Raw genomic sequence first — 22,907 nt, forward strand, 5'->3', positions numbered from 1 at the left:
GTTTTCAACCCAGGTTTGCGGCTTTGATCATTGTCTTACCAGAAATGACAACATACTGACTGAGTCATTTATTTACCGGATCCCGTTAGCTTTTAGTGACACCTGCAGGTGGTGAGCACGACACACAGTCAGTCTACAGTACACTATGAGAAGTATTTGTTATCCATTTGCGAGTAATAAAGGAGCTGTGTTTAGAAAGAAATGTTCTCATCTTGGACTCATCTTAAACTGGCCGGCCCTACACTGTCATTCTATAACATAACATGTCCAATAGGCAATCATTTTCATTCATGATTCATATTCATTGTAGGGCAACATTTTTAAGGTTGTCAGAATAAGGAAACTTCTCAAGTGAAACAATGAATACAAAGTTAGATTTATATCTACAGTAAGGCTTTGGTTGTCACATTTCACTGTTGATGATATTCATATTATTCAAAGCATGTTATGCAGCACTGCACTGCTAACAGAAGCCCATTTTTTTTAGGTTCCGCTACATTCTTTTAGGAAGTGACAATAAATAACATAGTGCTTATTCAGTCAAAAGAAGTCTCCATTGCCATGTTGTTTTGATGAGCGACTTAAATACCAATAACACTATGAGGTTAGCCATACGTTCATAGCAACTTTCTTTCTGGCTTTGGCTATAACAGGATCTGAGCAGCAGAGGGGGCACTTTCAAGTGGTTCAAGTAATGGCTGGTATCATGATTAACAGTGGTGAGTCATTTCTCAGTATCACTGTGTCCTGTGCCCTCCACGTGGTGCTGACTCACTCTGTGGTGGAGAAAGGATATGCAAGACTGACTTTGACTGAAATCCCTCATGGGTGCACATGGTCTGGGAGACACTATGGTGTCAATCACAAACTTCAAGCTCAGGGCTCATTTTCAAAACAGGATAAAATTATATTTTGTTATTAAGGACTGGTACAACACATTTCTTGCACACAGACTTACTTGAATATAACAGAGCAGCCGGTAGCCTAGACAGAAGGTTCATAGCCATTTTTCTAGCAAGATCAACCAGTTATGTTTTTAACCCTTTAACTCCAACTACATAAAAAGGGACATACTCCATCCACATTATCACCATTTTTTTTAGAAATGCAAAACCACACAATAACCCAAGAGCTGCATTCAAACTGCAGGAAAAAAAAGACACATATGATTTTTATTTCAATTTATTTATCTTTAAAGAACCAATACGAATTGGGGATATTTCCAAAATGGGTACAATGATATAAAACTGACCATTTTCATTCTTCTCCACCTTGTCTTTCAGATTGAATCTTAGGCTCTGTGTGTTGTTTAAATATGCATATTTAGGGAAGTCCTATTGTAGCCCCGTTAAGAAGAATGATTGAAAGCAGGAGAAGTACCTGTTGTAGGAGTTGCTGAGTTTCTTCCTGTTTAACTGCCTGGATGAGGTGGTCTCAAGTGTATGTATGCGTGTGTCTAGGATGCTCAGCAGGGTTTGGTGGGCTTATCTGAGGTGGACTGATTATTGCACTCCAACAAGATTTATATAAAAAAAAAAAGAAAAAAAAAAACATGGCTCTCAAAGGATAAAAAAAACAAAACAACAAAAGTATTGGATAACAAAGTGTCCTTGCCCCTGCCAAACTCATAACTGCCACACATCATATCATGTGAATAAATATTGCAGACATGTTCAAACTGAGTGAACCCCTAAACTGAAAGTGACTTTAAGCGAGTGAAAGGTAAAAGGAAAACATTACTGCATTTTCTGGTGAACCTTTGAGTTTTTGTGCGAAAAGGAAAAAAAAAGAAAGAAAAAAAGACACCCCAATACCAAAAGGGACAGTCACAATGTGTTCAAAGTTAAAAAATGTTTTTTAAAAAGGTACATTATTCTGTCTTAATCATAATTAATAATATCAATAATTAGTGGGAAATAAAAATCAGAATATCATTTAACATTTCATTTTTCATCACCTATGTTTGTGTAAAATTAAAAAATTCACAATATGGAAATTGTTATTCCATAATTACGACTGAAACGAAAAAAAAAAAAAAAAAAAAAAAAAGAAACAGGATGGACTCAAGTTGAAAAAATGATGGCCCGTGGTTGAACAGTATAACCGGGAGGCGGGCCCTTCTGTGTGCTTTGACCTTCCATTCATTGGTTCGGCTGGTGGATCCCCAGATCTGGATTCATTCATTCGATCACTAGCTTGCTCTCTGGTCAATTAACCATGACTCAGTGTTTACAAATCATCACAATAATTACTGATAGCACTCTCTTCATTTTTTTTTTTTTAATCTCCCCTTGTTGGAAGATTCCCCACTAGATGCGCATAAGAAAGATGCACTGACAGGCAGCCTACTGCACACAGCAGTTGTGGCTGTTGGTATCCTTGAACCGCAGACGCATTTTGGGTCTGTATTTCTCGAGGTAAAGAAGCTGTTTGGAGTTGAAGGCTCCACGTCTCTTCCTGTGAAAAGCAGGGGGGGGGGGGTTAAAATAATGATATCCAAAAAAAAGGGCAAAGAGCACACCATAGCCAACACTACAAGAGTTATTTTAAATTATACTGTGAACTCTTGCACTTTCCTATGTTTTTCATATCTTATTGTATCATACTTCATGACTGTTTGCAGTACTTAAACCTGTTTCTGATTCGGATCAAAGGAATAGTTCATAAATTTGCCAAATATACTCATGTGCTTTCTTGCAGATAGTTAGAGGAGAAGATCAATTTCCCTTTGAGATGTCTGTAAAATATACAACTAGACAGGCAGCCTGCTAGCTTAGCTTAAAACGGACTGGAAAGACCTTGGGGAAAGACCTAGCCCTAGCACGGCTCTGTGCAAAGGCAAAAATCCACCTGCCAGCACCTCTAAAGTTCAATGATTGAAATGTTACAGATTGTTTGATTAATCTGTACAAATACAGAAGTACAAAAATTGATTTGCCATTTTAGGGACGTTTGTGTGCCGAACTACTTCTTGGCTGGGAGCAGTAACTTCTTGGAGTCTCAGCCAGTCAGGAGACGAATAACGTTGTGATTCCAAAAGTGTTTTACTATTCCTTTAACGCCAGACACCTTTGTTTCTAGTTGTAGTACCAGACTTACCACTTCCTCGTATTTTGCAGACCACACACAGACAAATACCAAAATTCATACACTGTCAACAAACCGACAAAACAAAAATGCATAACTGATTATAACCCTGTTGACAACCTTAAATTACAGTTACAACAATAATAAATGACAATAACCAATTAAGAGTTACAGTGTAATAATGACAATAACCAAGATGTTGTTCATTTCACATGCACCCCGTTTCTATTCACACAAACTGCACCATTTACTGATTTAAGACTCAAACTTTATTAAAACCTTAAAGTACAAAAGCAAAAGGGTACTTACTGCCTTATGAACTGCACAGCATCCTCATACTTCATCCCACTCTCAATGAGGGCTAAGGCCACCAAGACTGGAGCTCTGAAAGGTAAAGAAATCCAATGGACCATTACAAGGAGACAGTGAGAGAATCAAAGAAAGAGAGAAGGAGAACAGAAGATTAAATGCCAAGGTTCACATGCTTCCATAGTAATATGGTGGGGGGGAGGGAGAGTGGGTTTAAACCTGGGAAAGAGGCCTGGGAAATCAACAGGGGTGCACAACCACTGTCACTATCGCCCTGCTGGGGCATGTTGCTGTGTGAGAACAGTAAGACAACCTTCTCCTATCTCACCCGATGAGAAAAAAAAATAAATATAAAAACTTTCAAGAGCACTTGGCAGGTCAAATCTCAGTGCTGACAGAGCATTTCCTTCAGTGACTTATCTCTAACACAAAATTCACAAGGGACAGTATGTGAGAAAGGAAAGAAAATGAGAAGAAAAAGAAAATCGCAATAGTGTGGAACGAGGGATGAAAGTATCGTTAAAGAAGGGACAAACAACAACAAGGCACATTGCTGCAGCCTCCCACACTAAGGGCCTAGAGAGAATGCTTGCTAGTGTAAAGCAGATCAGACCGTAAGGGTTTGGAAAACCCAGATGACTGCAGTCACACAGAACACAGAAAATGCCAGTCTAACCAAAACTGGTAGTTATAAGACCTCTGGAATGCCACAGAAATGCAAAATGGTGAAAGCCATTGAGAACTGATAGGCTCATCGCGCCTTTATGGTCAGGAAAGACATTTTCACACCAGTTCGCCCACGTCATGTGCTTCGGCCTTCTTTGTTTTCACACTTGTGTTGTTATTCGGCATTACGTGTCTGTAATTCACTGGCACATTGGTCTGTGAATATGATATCTGCACAGATAGGATGGAAGGAGGAGGCTTGAGAGGAAGGCTAGAAGACGGGAAGATGAAGAAGAAAACCAACTTATTTAGACACTAGACACAAACCACAGAAATAGAGCAGAAATTACATTTAACTGTTTTCTGTGGAAATTTAACTAGTTCAAAAGCAAATGGTGATTGTTGTTAGTTTTAGTGACAATACGTCGGTATGGTGCTTAAATACCTTTGACGTGCCGCCACACCACACCGGTCACAGAAAACAAGCAATGCAAAGTTGTCACTCATCTGGCAATACAAATGTGCTTTCCTACGCTTCGAAAGGTGTCTGAATGAAGCATGAAGTTGCTTGTTTGGCCATTACTGCAAAACCTTCCCTGATTTGACTGACTTGCTGCAAGTCAGACTATACGGAAGTTAACCCATTGCATTGGCAACAATATACATAAAAATGGTTGCAACTCTAACCATCTTGCTACATTGATTTGAATGGGAATATCCTTTCTACAAATTGCATTTCGATGCTTGTTACATTAAGTGGCATATCTGCCACTGGAGTTGGTGTAAAGGAGCAAGGAGTTTAATGTTACGGATCTTAGAACAGCACTTGAACACTGACCAGAGGTCGTTCAAAAGTTTACCATACAACAATTCAGAGAATCTGCACTGTTTTGAGTTATTGTCACGTCGCTAAGACAAAACAATGCGGCTAGCCACTCACCGGCCAAGCCCTGCCACACAGTGCACAGCGACGCAGCAGCCAGGTTCCTCTCGAAACTTGGTGTTGAGCAGCTTGAGCCAGTCATCTACAATCTGTGTGGGAGGAGGGGCACCATCATCGAAAGGCCAGTCCTGGAGGAGACAAAAGAATAGTGAGTGTGTAGGTTGAAAATGATAAACATACAATAAGAAAGGCTGCCGCACGTGTGTGCATGTGCAAACTCTTACCAGGACCTGAATCCCCTCCTTCTCTACTGGAGTCTTATCATAGGTGGCATCACAAACTCTCACCAGTGTGTTTACGTCACACTTTTTCAGGTCCTGACAGACATCAAAAGAGAGGAGTTTAGACACAGGACTAATTTTATTTTAATGATTAATGATTTAATGATTTTAAACACACGATACCAACATAGACAGATGCAGGCATACCTCCGTGAACTTGTTGAGCGTGGCATTGGTGGGGTTGTGGGTGATGAGGAACCTCATGCACTCGTAGGAAATCTCGACTGCAGCAGGGCGGTTCATGTTGGCGAGACGGCTTAAAAAACAATTACAATACAATACTCTTACAAAACAAAAGCGACTTTTTGGCTCAGAAGTCAGCAAAGACTTATCGGAGATTTATGTATTCAGAAAAGGGTAGAATAAATAAAAATGACAACACGTAGTGAAGGATGGAGATCAGGAGGACAACAGGTGTTTAACTATGGAAGATTTACACATAAAAGGGGAACAAAAAGGATAAACTAGTCCACAGTACTCCGGGATGTTAAAAAAAAATGAATTAATACAAAACCAAAAAAAACTTAAAGAATAAAAAAAAAGAAAAAGAAAAAAGATGGAGAGACTATCCAGGAGTCATCCAATCAGTTTACCCCATTCAGGAGAGCTGTTTGTGATTGGCTGTTCAAGGAGAAAGTGGAGAGCAAAGATTTGTCGTATTGGTTGCGACAGGGCAGGGCAGTCGGGCCAAGGACTACGCAGAATCCCAGGGGGACTTAGGATAAATCAGCAGTTCCTCGCGTGCTTGCAGTCAGGGGGGCTTCCGGGTAGCGTAGTCCCTCAGGGGGCGGCCGATTCACTTCTCCACGGAGGTGAGGTGCTGTGCCTGGCAAAATTCTCCGTTCACACACGCCATATAGGTACGGCTCAAGTCAACACAGAAACCCTGCCGAGAGAGGAGAGAGATGAGTGATGAGAGTGAGGTTACATGATAATCACATGTTTTGCGGGTTCATAAAAGAACAATGTGGGAAGTGGTTGAGTAAATGACAGCTGGTGAAGAGAGTCATCTGACTATCCTGTCAAACTTTTAAGACCATCATTAACGTAACAAAGTTACAGTACAGAGCTGTCAACAGTAGTTTTCAATCATTCAGGTAGCAAAAACATTATCAGGCATGACCTCCCAGCAGATTGCCATTATTAGTGGGCCAAATATACAGTTGTTAATATTCAAATAATCATGACAAAATTATATTCAATAAGTAAGTAATGTTAAGTTTACAGTAAGTGTAATATCTTAAATTATTTGAATATTTTTTCCCCCCACAGAGCGCTTACCAAGTTACCTAAAGACTTGACTTTTCTCTGACTGGTCTGAAACCTTCAACATCAAAAATTGTCAACTGGATAATTTTTATATGACTATCAAAAATGTATAAACAAGGCATCTATTTCACCTTTCTGAACACAGAATTTTAAGCCCAGAAACTCAAAAACAGGTATTATCGTGTCCACGTTCCAGTCTTGGAACTGACTACACCTTTGGATTACATTGCCCTGTCAACTCACCACCATAGTCACAAAAAATGTAACTAATAATACGCTCAGTGTGTTACACACACACACACACGCGCTTCACAAGTGTGTCTTACAGAACAGGTAATGTCTGGTTTTGTAACTAGCCAGGAAGCAGTCAAACTGTGCCAAGTCCTTGTCAGTCTAAACCCAGCCGCCACAAACTGGCTGAAACCATCTCAGAGCAACATAGGAAGGGGAGGGAGGGTGGAGTGGGGGGCGGTAGTGAATGACAAGAACTGGCTATCGCTACACTGAGTACGTACACACACAAGTGGTGGGCGGGAAACAGAGAGAAAGAGCTTGGACTTCAGCACCGTGCCACAGGCTGTAGTCACAAGGTGAGGATTGCAGGGTGGGCAAAGCTTCAAACAGCCCCAGCATTTCAGTCCCATGCTCTCTCTTTTCACCTCCTTGAGACTGACACAAGACTTTATGTGCCTTTGACTCTCTATTTCTATTTCACTCAGTCACAATTGACTCAGCGTATTAAACTTGACTTGAAGATGGTACATACCATTTTATAGTGTCTCTTAATCCCACCTGCTTGATTTCTAGTAGTTTAAGAGTCTGTTAAAGATATTTAATTTTTTGAAACCCAGGGCTTGAAACTTCAAAAGAAAGCCAAGTTTCTCCTTTTTTTGTCTTGCTCCTACCCACTTCCCCAGTGTCGCTTATCCTCTCAGTTAACTGACAAGCAAAGAGCCACCGTCAAGGGGATGTATCAACCCACTCCCCTCCATAATTTTCTTTATGAAGTCTTTCATACTTGGCAACAGGGGCACTCAAAACAGCTTTGATTTTTTTTTTTCTTGCATGATGGCCGAGATCATCCGTGACACCTTTAATTTTATTGAACACAATGTGGCATTACTGAATGCAATTGACTGAAGCTTGGAAAAGGGGTAACCACACCTTTAAAGGTTTGTTGGCTTCTTATCCTCCAGAAATGAGAAAGGCTGGACAAGGGGCTAGAGGGGGCAGTAAACATGTTTTTTCACCTGTGAAACCTGACTGCGGAAAGGAGAGCAAATAGTTAAGAGAGACTGAAACATGGAGGAAACACTGAGGCACAAAAGTGCCAAGAGACACAGCAAAGACGCCACAATGACAGCGTATGCTAAAGATGAAAGCGGCTGGTTTGTGGACGGTTGCCCAGATGCACAAAGTGACTTCATACAGGCTTCGTTTTAAATTAAGTCAATAGTAGGGTTACCAAGAGCAAAAACGCAAAAGACTATTTCAAAGTTCACACTGGTACATGAAGTAATCTGGGCTGGGCTAAGGGAAGCAGTCGTTAATGAACTAGTATAACACTGAATGGGACCAACAACGCAATCTGTATTGGTTGCCATTCCCCTATCATGACTAACATTAAGTTCAACATACTTCTCCTTCACTGATCTTATGAGAGTGAAAAAAAAATGTGTCAATGATTTGTCTAGCTTACTAGTCAACTCTTAAACTGTCCATATTCACAGTTGGGTTGAGTTATTGTAATAAAAAACAACAACTCTACTGTAGACAATTGAACCCATGGCCTCAGTTTTGAGTGAGCTTGTCAACAGAGAAGTGAGTAAACTGCGGTAGCATCAGGCTTATGCTGCTGGGAACACATGCAAATCTCTCTGAAGTTAGCAAACTGGTTCTGCAGTTACACACTGCACAGATGCAGGAAGAACAAAACAAACACACATACTGACACCCAATCTGTTTCTAGAAGTAAACACGTTTAACCACACAGGAAATAAGAAAAAATCTTATACAAGAGCCTCAGATCTGCACATTGAGCAACCTTCAGCTGAGTCAAACATGAATGAGTGATCACTTTGTTTTGACTTGACACAAACATCGTATGACAAGTAGTTTGCAACTGAGGACAAATGTTATTATTTACCTATCTCCACGGCGCTGCAGTGCCTAGGTACAATGTGGCTGCATAATTTAACATTCTTGGATAGGCAATAAAAACAAAACTCTCTGGCTTGTTTTGTTTTCTTTAAACCATTCACAGTCATTTTGGGAGGTGCCAAGTCCAGGATGCATAGACAGTGCCAGGCCCCACTGTACATCTGGTAAACTAGGCTAATTATAGATTAGTCCATCTATAATTGTACAAATTAATCAGTTGGTCTTAAATGTCTAAACAAAATTTTTCAATTGCTTGTCTTGTCGAACTAACAGTCGTTAGCCCAAATTTAGTGAGTTTACTAGAACAGTAGACTCAAAAACCTAGCAGAAATTCACATTTGAGAAGATGGAGCCACAAAACTGGCATTATTCATCTCTTCATTCATCACAGTCATTGTATTGATTATCTTGGCAAAGCTGCATTTGCAAGCATCTCAAAATTCAATGACCGATGCCTCTCCCAGAAACTTCCTACAGTGACGCGGGAGAAAGTACAAAGGGAGAAAAACTAAAATGGGAAGTGTGAGAGAGCAGGGAGAAGTAGTACTAGCTGATAAGGACTGCAGTATCTCAGTACAGAAAGGGACAGGCAAACCTAAACAGGTGATAGCAGTCCCAAAAGAATGGGAATAGGGGCATGGGTATCCTGCAACTGCTAACTCATCATTTTAGGGTGATTCATCCCTCTGTCTGTCAAGTATTTAAAGCCATGTCAGCTTTAATGGCAAACAGAATGAAAAACTTACAACTGTTGAGTGATTTGAGTGTAAGAGATGAGACAGCTGTCCGTTTGTCATATCAATCATAATTATACAGGAGCAGATTATATAACAATATTTTCCATTGACAGAGCTCATACCATCAGCAATAGATTGGAATACTGCCCGTGGAAGTTGTTAAGATATCACAGCTGAAGTACATGGAGACATCTGCTACAGTGAGAGCCTTAATTGAAAGCCTTCAACATTGTTATGGATTTCACTGTCATGGGACTGCATAATTGTAGAGCTAAGGCCATAGACAGCTCTAGCTGATACCTGATAGCTGTCGGGTGGCCAATCCTCATCACTCGCGCGCCTCCACTGCTATATGCATAAACTATGTGCACCATGTACATAGTGGAGATAGTCAAAAGCTGGCTGGGGTAATACATTTGCCACAAGGGGGTTGTTCTACAATTAGAAAACACACACAGACAGACAGGGCATGGTGGTAATATGTCAGACTTTAACACAAAATGTGGAACGTCTGAGTTCATCTTCTTCCCCCCTTGTGAAAGATGTTAGTATTACATGCAACCCTGTCTGGTGGTCTGAGGTTGTGCCTGAGTCTTGCTGGTGTTTTGTCTGGAGCCAGACTGGGCATGACCAGACTGTTCTGCCTTGTAGCAGCTGAAGGGATACTTTGCCGTGTGAGAACCGAGTCAAGAAGCAGAGGGGGCTCTTGTCATTCATGGCAGGATGGAAAGGACAGAGGAAACCCTTCTCTCGTTGAAGTAAGAGAAGCACAAACACCATGTCTGACACTCTTGCCCCACATACTTGGTATTTTCTCCTTTCAGCTTCCAAATATAGCTAGCACTGATCTGAAACTCACAGGAGAATCAGGGAGAAACCATTGATAGTCGCAATCAAACTCACAGAAACCATCAATCAGTGAGAAAAGAAATGGGGCCAAATGTCACAGGGGCATGTCTTCATTGCTGTGGCCTCTGTGAATGCCAAATAAAAGATAACAAATATGTTTTGAAATGTCAAGGAGGACATGGAGAAAGGAAAAGTAACAAGAAAGCTGGTAAGATGGCAAGAAAAATCATCAAGAAGAAGAAGCGAAGAAAAAAGCAAAAAGAAAGTTACTAAGTTACTAAAAGTTACAATGGCTGAGATCACACCTGCCAAATGGTCCAGCTGGTGCCTTGCAGTGACGTCAATGCTGTTGAAAGGCTGGGTGGGCAGATCTCACCTCAAATTGGAGCTGTTCTCAACCAAACTGTATGATCAGACAAATCGCGAAAAAAAAAAAAGAGATGAAGAAACCACCATTCATTCATTTCAAATGAGTGCTGGGACATGCAGAGAAAAAAGCAACAGCTGGTTTGGGATATTTCAGCGGAAGTAAAAGTTGGACAGTGGCCAAATCAGCTCTACTGACAGACACATGCCTACGTTTTGGGCATTCTTTGGCATTTTTTGCCGGACAAGCAGTCTCTTGTCCACCTCAAAACGGTGGTATTTTTTGGGGGGGCGGGGGGTCACCTAAAGTGAACTCCCTTAGATTCCATCTTCAAATGTGAACACCAACCACTGCACACGCTGAAAGCTAATTAACATGATTATATGCTACAGTCATCCAATCCTACAGTAAGGAGGTATACACCATCGAACTATAAGGAAAAAAAAAAAAAAAAAAAAAGAATCACTCTTCGATAACAATGATCACTGCAATGAATCAAGACCCCAGCACTTAAACACCTGGAAATTAGCCTAGTTTAAAGGTTCTGCATTATGAAAAGCCACACACATGCATGAATAGTTTTTAACTCTTTTGCATGTCAGCGGGAAACAACAGATTTAAAAAAAGAATTACCACCTTGGCAGTTGTATGCCTCCACCAACCAATCAATTTGCAGTTTACACCCATGTCTGTTCAGACTTACATATATATTCCATGTAACATTCAATGAAGGGATTAAACGAGTCCTTGCGTAACTTGTTTAATAAACAGCGTACTGCGTTTCCGCTGAGATGATAATTACGGCCGCGCAACAGGTTTATGCTGTGGACACCACACATTTCACCACATCCATGGTGGACACATGCTGTGAAGAAGGTGTGATGGCACAGCTTACAAAGTGGAGGAAGAGAAAGAAGCTGAAAATAAAAACTCTGTACAATTTGTCTATTGTAAAACCCAACTATTTTACCACAATTGCACGCTGTCAATGCTTCAGCATCTCAGCAGAAAGTATCCAGTCTTCACGGAGATGACCAGATACAAGGTAACATTCACGCCCTTACAATGTAATGAAACTTTGACGACTTAACTGGCTCTGCCTCACTCCTCTGGGCAGAACAATAGTTTATTGACAGAAAATATTATTGTATGCCATTTAAGCAACAGAAATATAGATTTTTCTACAAATGTAACCATTTAGTTGTTCTTTTTGGGAGATCCATCTTATTTTGTCTTGTGTATTTACTAATGCTCTTTAATGAAGCAAAGGTATTTCTTCTCTGATTACTCAATTAATCTTTGAAATAATCAGAATACTCCATTACTAAAATTCAATAGCTGCAGCACTAAAGACAAAAGCATGTTATGGGCTCTCGTGACACAGTCCAAGAAGGGGCCAGTCAATGTGGGGTATCGTAACAGGTCACCACACCATTCAGCAAACAGTGCACACATAAAAGAAGTAGTGTGCTCAGCGCTCTCACCCACTATCAGTCATGCTTGAAAACAACCAAAAGACAAACAGAAAGGCAAACAAGAAAGCAAACACGCACATACATAAAAAAAACTACAATAAGCTACACTAATTAAGCTTTGAATCCTTTTTTCTGAGCATCACTAGTTATCTAGTGTAACAAGCAAGACAAATCTTCCGGACAAGACGACATTGAGAGAAAGATGCAAAACTCAAACAGAGATCCTTAACTGTTGCTGTGCCTCCTATGAGCTGCACACCCCTGGGGTTGACAAACAGGACCCTCGGGCTAAAGTGATACTTTAAGCCAGTAGATTCTGTATGGCCTCACGCTTTGTTGACTGAATTCAGATAACGTGCCAACCAATGGGTTTCTGAGAATATAGTCAGGGAGCAGGGAAGAACTGGTACACATCCATTGAAAACTTTTCTGAGAACAGCACCTTTATTTCACCTGCTGTAGGGTAGAGAAGGGTTGGTGATGTAAAGGTTAATTATAGCTGTCTGGTAAGTGCTGTCACCACTACCCGAACCATAACCAAACCTCAGACTCCAGAACGAACACACACACGCACGCACAGCTGTTTTCCTGGCATTCTCATCCCAGAGGTGTAACGGTACACTAAAGTCACGGTACAGTACAGGACGGTATGGTTCCTAGTTAAGGGGGAAAATTAACAAAAACTGCTTTGTTGTCAGAACGAATGTAAGTTTAATAAGTAAACAATTAAAAACAATGGTTAAACAGTTTTCGCTGTCAGTATGAAACATACAAATAAAATCTATAACAAATGTAAAAAAAATACTGCTACAATTCTCCAATAAATAAAATACTTCTTAAATAAGTGCAACTGCTGCATTAACTTAGGTTATGGCATTTGTCCGTTCTGAATTCCCTGGTAGTGGTTGTTGAAATTCGCTTTGCACAGCGTGTTTTTTTTCCAAAGCTACAGTGATAATAACACCTGGATTGTGAATGTTCATAATTAACCTGGAATCCGAAGTTATCTCACACTTGGGATTTGAATGACAGGGGGACATCTGCAAGCTCCGGTTTCATGTTGTCAATCGGCACGCAGTTCGCTATCTCAGCCCAATTTTAAATAGCTAAAAGATTCGTCGTGCATTTAAAATAAATGGCTGAGATCTGACATGCAATCTAGAAAATGTCCTGTCTTCAATTGTATTAGATAAAGCCAAATTCAGTAACTTCTTGTACAAATAGGATGTATAGTGAATATGGTTGCACAGCCAGTCTAAACCTGAAAATATGTTCATTATAATTGTATAGATGGACAAACAAAAGTGGCACAGTAAAAAAATCTGTGAGAATCAGTGAATATAAGCATAAATAAAAAGCTACCTGTCTTTCAGTCTCGCCTAATCAGAGTCTTATAATTGGGACATGAGTCACAACTAGTCATGTCTGTGCGTAGTTCCTCTCTAACACAGGTAAACACAGACAGTCTGACTCTGGCTTATGGCAGTCTACGTTTGAAATATAATAAACCTGTGTTTTTCATAGGGCGTCTACCACAGACTCCGAAGATACCCACTTTCGGTAGTAATACTTGAAAATGGACTGACCACAGATAAAGGCGTCTCTGCAGTGGAAGACAGCTATGTGCTCTCACTCGAAAATTCAAATGTGGTAATAGAACCAAAACAGTGTGCCTGGGAAATGCCTTTAAAAACCTGTAAGCCAAAAGGTTTAGTGTCAGATAACCATTAACATAAAATGAAAACCAAGAAGGCAACACAAAGATATATATTAAACTTTTAGTAAGACATTCCTTTTACACTTGCTTGCAAAGAAGAAAAAGCATCCCTCCTGTTTAAGCATGTCTGTGGGTGGACTGTGTTTAGTCAAGCCTAGAAATAGATTGGGGGTGCAGAATGACCCTCCATGAATGCAACACCTCAACCCAAAAGATGCAAAACAAAAACCCTCAAGGCTGCTCACAAGTTAGGTGGCTAGAGGAATATCGGCAGACGTCCTCAAAACAAAAGTGAAAGTCTGTAGAGAGGGTATACAATAAAAACAAGATGCATCAAGGCTACTGACAAATGGCTTAGCATGTGTGCCTACATATGCCCTTATCCCACCAAAATTAGCACATGTATATGTGGGACTGCAGGAAAACCCGCCAAAAGTGGGCAATAGACTCCTTGCCCATAACCTGTAAGTGAGCATTTCTTTTTTAATTTTTTTTCTGGTGTCATTACAAATGTGCTGGAAAAGAGGATTTGTAAACAACAGAAAGCAGCATGGACACAAGAAAAAATGTTGCGTCATTACTTATCTTTTATGTCTGTTACTTATTCAGTCTCTCTTTCACACTCGGTGCCAACTAATTTTGAACGACATTGGAGCGATGTTTGCACAAAGATGGACAGGTTCTGTGTTCTTTTCTTTCACTGTTAGCGACTCTTTCATACTCTTCAGTTGATACATGAAAGAAAATAAGCCATCGAGACATTTTTTTGTTTAGTGTTAGGGATGTAACAATGCATTGTGACCCGAATACAAATCGGCACAAATGAGTGACAATTGGCACCGGTTGACAGAAAAACGTAATCACGATTGCGAGAGAAGTAGGATTCGTTCTTTTATTGTTGTTAGGTTACGTTATCTTAAAAAAGTCTCTGGTTGGTGGTTAATTTGTTCAACGTCTGACGTCAAGTCACATGACTTATGTCAGAGGGCACAGAACGAGGGAAGACATGAAATAGAGGATGCACAGAGTGGTTTTAAATCACCTGTCTGGTTGCATTTTGGATTCCCAAATACGTGAATACAACCGGTGAGAAATGGACTGACAAAACCAAAACAGCATGTAAATATTGCAAGAGACTGCAAACATATACCGGCAACACACAGCAGCGTATTAGCCGCCACCACAGGGAGAAGCAAAGTAATGTTACGCCACCTCTTGAGCGAAAATTGTCAAAGAAGCAAACCACCCTGACAAGAGGCTTCGCATCTTCTCTCCCCATATAAACGCAAGAGCGCAAGAAATTACCAGGGCATCCCATCTTGACAGCACTTCAGGTCGTGGTGTCAAAACTCTACCAGGAGGTAAGAGCTCATGTGGTTATGGTTCTCCGCAGGGCTGATACTGTATCTATCACAACTGACGGGTGGATATCTCTAGAGATTTTATGTTTTGATGTGGGATTTGTTTTTAAAAATTCAGTTATTCTTTGTTATGCAAGTGAATAACTACTTCAGTTGCACTTTTTTCTAAGACACAAAAACAGTGTTTAACAGTGTTTCTGTAAAGAAAGAACCTCTTTTTTGATGGAGATTTGATATTCTTTTGTCCATTAAGATATTGAATTACAGCAGTTAACTTGAGATTTTTTCTAAAGAAAGGAGGTATTTTTGATGTATTTTTTTGTTTAAGATGACTCCAAGTTGCACTTTTAACAAGAGGAACAAACTGAAACAGAGTTTCTGTAAAGAAAGCACCTCTGATTTTTTTCCTATGAATAAAACATTTTATTTGGTCAATCTGTCTGACGCTCATCTTGATTTAAAAAAAATGTAAGTATCGTATCGTGAACATAAAATCGTGAACTGTATCAAATCGTGGAGGAGTGTATCGTTACATCCCGAATGAGTGTATTTTCCTAAAAAGAGACAGGGATGATTTTACACCGGAATTTCACTTTATATAAGGCTGCTGTTGTAGGGCAAAATTGAAGGTATATTTCCCACGTTTATTAGTGCTCTATTTTTTTTCATTTTAAAAGTATTTTGTTACAGACAAAACTCCAGCAAGAAAGCAGAAGACTCATTTAAGCCAACTTCCTAAAATAAAAGGTTAGAAGTAAACGAATGGCTGTAAATGATGACAGTCAGGCTATGATATGACGCCCTGACAAGAATAACTTTGACTCTGCTTTGACGTTGACAGGCTTAAAATATTGATATGCTGTGTGTAGTGGCAATTTAAATGCAAGATTACTTCCCCAAGAATGACTCATGACTCTTTTGGTCTGTATGAACAATAAAAATAACACTCTACTTGCTTTCATTTGAAATATCACAGTACAGTTTTTTTCTAGAAACAATTTGGTCAAGCATAGATCAGTACAGACACTGTTTTGCAGAGACCACAGTAACTAGACATAAGTCAACAGTTTCTATTTCAATCACAGAAACAATTGCTGGTTGAAAATGTTAAATCTGCGTCCATTCAACAAATGTGTGTCTTTTGGGGTATCTGAACGCCTAACAATAATACACAGGACACATGGCTCACTGTTGTTATTATTTTGGCAACGTCTTTGAAACATTTCTGACAGGCCATCTGCATATTATAAAAAAGTCATGTCTTGAACGAAGACGGCAAAACAAGTTTTCAAAACGCTGCTATGATTTGCACTTTTCTGATTCGATCCACTTACAGTAAGTGATACTGTATTCTTCATAAACAGCAACTGTCACTGGCTTTTAATACTTGTGATGCCGTGACATGCCTAAATTTATTGGATCATTAGACCATTTGTGGTCCATGGTTCTGTACAAATTGAGAAAATCTATGAAAGCCATTACAATGGCAGTTGTTTCATTGTCCATTTAAATGTTGTTGACATTTTGGCAAATGAACGTCCTCATTCTATTCAGCACAACAGGTTACTACCTCTCTCTGCTCCCAGAGTACAGGACCTAATCTTCCCGCAGAGTACTTGTTGTTCTTGCTTCTTGTGTCCGTGTAAATGGGGCTGGAGAGGGGAGGTGAGAGAATATGTAACCTCCCTATTTCCATGAACAGACGTACGTACTGGCACATGGCAAAGCCCACTTATCACACAGCTTTGCAGTCTCTGAGTGAGCACAGATAAACAGTATGACGATCAAAGGCCTCTGATGTCGCTTAGGGGGAGGGGGAGCAAGGACTGATCGGTCTCTGGAAAGGACTGAAAGAGACCAGGGCTTCAGTACCTTAGAAATGGGAATGAAAAGAGGAAAACATATCCAAACAAAGGCTTGTTCTGTCCTCACTTTGGCCTAGTGGCACTTTTAATCACGCTTTCAACAAAATGAAACACCTGCACGGTAGACGCAAATGACAATAAGCCAACAACTTAAAGAGGCAAAGGAGGACAAAGAAAAACATTGCACTGTGATATCGAGGGCTTTTCATGCTTTGCCTATAGAATGAATCTAGTATGAAACAATTTGTTTACACTCAGGATTACATATTTAAAGTAGAAGGGCACTCAAAGAGCACAGACCCCCACTAAGGCCAAATGCCTTATGCTGTAGTCTTAAAAAAGGCTTAAAATAATTTGTGTATTTGCCTTGTTATTCAAATCTGCTCCAAAATTTAATTGGTTCTTCTTTGGTCAGAGGTAAGGAAAAATTCATTCATTCACTGGGACACGCATAGTTAGAGCTTAAACAATTGAAACATTATCCTGTTTGAGCCTCAGTGGTGTGAAATTTTTCATACTGTTTCAATGGATCACTAAATGACTGTTAAAACGCATTAGTTTAGAACAACCACGGATATGGTTTTGCAACGAAGTTTAAAGTAAATCAGCAGATGGGAGGAAGATTCTGCTTCACTTTTCACCAGCCTACAAGTGTTTAGTACAAGTACAGACGGTTATGTTAGGGTGTTTTGATGTACTAGCAACACATCTGTCCCTGTTAAGGCTCCTTTATGCTCTTGTTGGATACGGACGGAGCCTGCTGTCCATACTCTGCGCATATTTCGTCTGTATTTCTGCACGTATCCTGCAAGCTTGCGGATACGGACACGGACCAAACGTTGCAGTACCAAAGGAAATAATGGGGGCAGTGTGGGCATTGTACACAAAAAACTTAAAGGAAGCATGAAAGCATGAGGGCAGTGACGATTACAGCGTTGATAACGTACATCTCTATTTACACACCAAATGGGAGCATAAATGCTTTAAACTGCATGCTTTAATAATTGTATCGTATATCAAGATTATTGTTTGTTAGTTAAGTTTTCTGTTATGTTCTAGTGAGGTTGTTATCTGGAATATGGGCCGAGGGACTATATTCAGTCATGTCTGAGCTCCTTTGATAAATCATAATCCTTAAATCGGCTCCAGGATGACATCTCCCACCCAGATACATTCATCACAGTAGTGAGCAACACCTGTTTAACACATGAAGACATGGATAATTAGAAGTTCACAATTACTTCCATTCTGGCAAAAGCTGACAGCCACTTACTGTGGATCTAAACTAGTTTTATAGAGACACATGGTGCTTGTGTGTATGGATTTTGGGTTAGTCCAAGTATGTTGATGTCAATATGCAAACCAGTCAATGTAGGACACAATTAATGTCACTGAAATAATAGTAATTACTGAGTGAAAGCAATGTCATTTTCTAATAAGTAATTACTATGACTGAAATCATAGTCATTTTCTGATCTAAAACAGAAATAAGTTTCAGGCCGACCGTGACATGAGAATGCCTGCTCACATTCTTGCTGAGAGGTGCAGACTCCCACTGTGACATATATTCTTCTGACATTTGGAAACTAAGTTGGCCTTCTGACAGCAGCATCGGGGGGATGCCTGTTGCCATACCAACAATTATCTCAGCAGTAGCAACAAGTGCTCCTGTTGGGAATTTTGGTATCCCTTGTGAAGAGATCAGAGAAGAGCAATGGTCCTCTTTAAACACTCACAGAGCAAAGCTGAAGACGCAGTAGGAGGTTCAGCATTGAGGAATATCAGAGTTCAAAGTATAAGGATGCCCATATACAGTACACATAATTAGAAACTTTTTTTAACCTACGAAATCCAAGTCCCTTACCACAGACATAAAATATATCCTGAGATTTAAAATCATCTCTTCCAGATTATGGCCACAATGAATTAGTTTGAGGTCATGTTGTGAGAGGAGGTCACACATTTCATGCGTTTAATAATCTGCTTAAGGAAATGATGAAAAAGCAGTGTCCAGACAATAGGAAAACAGAGCAAGCTTATCAAACAAGTACCATTGCTTCAAAACTACAAAGCTTTCTGGATCAGTAAAGGTGAGCCGCTACATATGCCTACAAACAACAGCTCTAATAACAATAACAACATGCTTAACTATAGCGTGTTTTGGAAAAGGACAGTGTTTTTCCCTGATAACTGTAGCTTTGACAGCTGTTGTTAGACAAGGTAGCTGTAAACACAAATAACAAAGGAAGATCCTATTCCTACCTGTTGCTATAGTTTCAGTAGGCAGCTTTGCAGCAGCATCTAGAAGTGTCAATCTGTCAGAGACTGCCAGTGCTACAGAGCCTGTGCCTTTGCTTTATCCCAGTACTGTGGCAACAACAGTAAACGAACGCTGTGTTGACTATGGCATGATTCATTAACACACAGCACAAGAAACACACATGGTACCCATGGCTACTAATGCATTACTATATATGGCTTTTCTCGACTGGAAAAAATAAGAAAAAATGGGTGGCCATCTAATCCTAGCTTTCAACTTTGGGTTGATTTCAATAGAAGAAAATTGCTATGAAGTCAGGGATCTTAGCAAGCTAACACATAGTAAAACCAAAGCATGTGTTCCATTCTCACCGCAGCCAGACACACTTTTAAATTGGCCAAATCTGTTAAATCAGTCACTCTGGAACAGACCTTTTCAACCCTACCTTTCAACACTCACCGCCACCCTGTGGCTCGATTGGGCTGAATGCCAGCAGGCTACAGCATAGGTGTTCTTCTCCCCCTAGTAACCTCCTTGGTAAATTGGTGTCATGTTACTGTACACGCGGTTCATCTTTCTCAGTTACGGTAACCAAGGCTGAGAACTTATCCACTTGTCACATTGCCTTTTTTATGCCAAATGTAGACAGAGGAAGCACAATTAAGTGTAAGTGTAAAGTGTCATGCAGGCACCAAGCTACATTTAGGCCTACTACGACATATTTCAATCTTGAACACCAAATAACTTTAAAACAGAACACAGCAATGTAAAATGAAAAAAGCATAATGAAGGCTAGGATTAGCCTTGCCGTTTCAAGTTTACAAACATGCACAGGTAAAGGGAGTTTGACTTAAAGTATGGTATGTCGTGAATGTGGGCTTTCCACTGCATGGGCCTCCTTTAGCTGCAGGGTGTGCTCTAAACTGACAGGACCAATACCATTTCCAGATTGGACTGTGCACCAAGCGTCTATAAGCCATAACATAAAGCAGGTCGCGAGTATCAGTGACCTACTTCCACAATAAAATGTGAATAGAGCATAAAGACGTCACAGGGGTATTCTGTAGGAGTTGTGAAATCCTAGTCTTGAAGCAGGTCTGTCATAATTGCGAACATTACACAAAGTGGTACAATCATGTGATTTGCATACAAATAGAAGAGTTATAACAATAATATCTTGTTACTTCTACTGTACATTGTCATACCCTCAGTGTGTTTTGATAACTGGTTATATTACACACATCATTTATATTCTCTACAGGCAAATTGGGTCACCTTGCAGTGACTCATAAGCAGGAATGTAATTAGCTTACCTGTTACACCAGTTACTCATTGACTCAGCCACCCATGTTGGAAGGAGTGTTCAAAGCTATTCATTTGTATTAGCTACCTACTAGAATGTATTACAGAGAGGAGGCTCTAACCATAGGAAGGTCATAAATTGAAAACTGAGAGGCATGGGAATGTGCTGCAGCCTTTCACAGCTGCTCTATAGTCAACTTCCTCCACAAAGTGCATTTCCTCAATTCACTTTATCCAAATGGTTAGGTCTTTTCGGTCTTGAGAAACCACACATGGGTAAATTATAGACCCACATAACCTCAGTGCTAGTTACATTTTTACATGAAAGGCTGATGAATTTACTGAGTCTACCCGGCTGGTTAACAATAAAGACAGCACTTTGACGATATCAACGCCCAAGACACGATAACAGACAGAAAATATCGGGTTATAGACCACTTAGTTTTGATATTCAAATGGTAGCGTGGCATGTAGCTTCAAATAAATGGTTCAACCATGCTCTGGGTCAGGATTTGTCACAAAGGGCGGAAGGCAGTTAGATAGCTCAGTCGCCATCCATACCTCTGTTAGCCCAGCTTCTCACAACTACAGACGTCTCCACCGCCAAACAACAAAAGAACCACGGGTTATATTTTAAACATCTAAATGGTGCTGCTGTCGTGAACGACGTGACAGTAGTAAAAACGTTAAGCAAAGCATCGTTAACGTTGAGATAGATGTAGTCCAAGAAAAAAAGCTACATTCACTGATAACGTTACACCAAGAGCTCATTATACAGCTATGAGCGACATTAGCACCTTATTTTTATGAAATTGCGGACGACGTTACGTTTTTTAACAATACCATGACGTTATACAACATCTAATATGCTGAAATGTTATCTCAGAATAATAATAAAACCCAGTGGCCCCATGCTAGTCGAGGTCGTGGTCATGTTAGAGGGAATTTCTTATCATTATTCTAGAAAATAGCCTTAGCCACGATAGCAAGCTAACGTAGCTTCATCAGCTAGCAGGCTAGCTAACTCGGCTCCGTCACTTTGCTTTTCCCCAACACCGTTTGGCAACCTGCCCAGAGATAGACTCGCTAATATTAGAGTAACTAACTTGAGGGTGGGTAAGACCACAATGGAGGGTGATGTTAAGACATTTTTAATAGTGTACGTAGCAAACCGTTTGAGCGTTTAAGCTTTCGCTCTGCGAGCTAACGTTAACGTGGCTACACACTGGTTCGTCTATTCAACCACTCATAACTTAGTTTTAGCTTCCTTGTGTTGTGCTAATCACCCAACATTATTTAGCCCCAACTTTTAATCAGGCTCTTGTGGATCTGTGTTGCTGCAATCGTGTACAATCGACACGTGTAAAAGGGGTCAGTAATAGGTTTTTAATGTACTTACAAAGAGCAAGCTGAACATTGAAATCCCGTGACTACTCCGGAGAAAGTGGAGGGAGTGTAGAAACCGCTGCCAGGTCGCCTTTTTGTTCCTCTTCAATGTGGCAGCTTGAATTCTCGTCGGAGGTCGGGAACTGTTGTTGGGGAGGAGCCTCCTCGGTTTGGTCCCTTCATGGACTGTCGGAAATATGACTTCCGAGGCGGCCCAAGTTTATTGCATGTCAACCATGATGTCCACACATGGGAAAACAACTGGGAAGTCTATCGCTTTCTATGAAACTCGAGTTTATGTCTGCTTTGTCAGTCTGAAAACGCGCGCAAAAACAGCGAGGCAAATTATTGGAGAAGAGTTGTGACATATTTTAATTGTTTGGAGGAAGCATAAAAACCGGCAATCATTTTTAAGTGACATACCTAGCCACATTTGCATGAACTTTGTTTGAGGCGCGCTTCTCTCTTTGCTTCCCCGCTGGGGCACACTGTAGCTCACTGTCACTTAATTTATTTATTATAACAATAGGTTGATTAAATAAGCCGCTGTCGCTTGTGTCATAAAGGACAACAACACGTGTGAGCACGTCAAGCCGTATTCTTTGAGTACCCATGCTAGATTTACGAGTTCACCGAACCACGCAAATGCAGCATGGAGGGTCTGGCGTCAGTACGACGTAAGAAGAATCCGGGTGCACGATGACAGCTCACCATAGTGACGACAGTTCCAGAAAATAACCTCATAAAATTTTGCCTGCGCTCACGAGTTGTTTTTCAACATGAATTTTATTTAATGTCGTTGTCCAATAACAGTATAGCTCTAACAGCCACTTGAGAAATGCATATTATATGAATCAGAAAGTCTATACACAC

General features: G+C 40.3%; 1 protein-coding gene across 1 annotated transcript; it reads right to left on the reverse strand.

Annotated features, from left to right (window-relative positions):
- Positions 1–1,207: 1,207 nt before the first annotated feature.
- On the reverse strand, positions 1,208–22,174 carry ptp4a2b (protein tyrosine phosphatase 4A2b). The gene is made up of 7 exons (XM_083925021.1): positions 22,048–22,174; positions 5,880–6,172; positions 5,434–5,542; positions 5,230–5,322; positions 5,003–5,133; positions 3,397–3,471; positions 1,208–2,457 (listed from the first exon to the last, which is right to left on the reverse strand). The coding sequence occupies exons 2-7, from the start codon at positions 5,882–5,884 to the stop codon at positions 2,346–2,348; spliced, it is 525 nt and encodes a 174-aa protein (XP_083781147.1). The 5' UTR covers positions 5,885–6,172; positions 22,048–22,174; the 3' UTR covers positions 1,208–2,345.
- Between the last annotated feature and the right edge of the window lie 733 nt (positions 22,175–22,907).

This window comes from Echiichthys vipera (assembly GCF_963691815.1).
Source record: "Echiichthys vipera genome assembly, chromosome: 13".
Taxonomy (NCBI): Eukaryota; Metazoa; Chordata; class Actinopteri; order Perciformes; family Trachinidae; genus Echiichthys; species Echiichthys vipera.

Bases quoted from the DNA above. Each gene is read 5' to 3' on its own strand.
- ptp4a2b (XM_083925021.1), bottom strand. The intron at 5,323-5,433 runs GTATGCCTGCAT...GATGTCTGTCAG, and splicing joins CGCTCAACAAGTTCACGGAG to GACCTGAAAAAGTGTGACGT. The intron at 3,472-5,002 runs GTGAGTGGCTAG...TTTACCTTTCAG, and splicing joins TGTGTGGCAGGGCTTGGCCG to AGCTCCAGTCTTGGTGGCCT.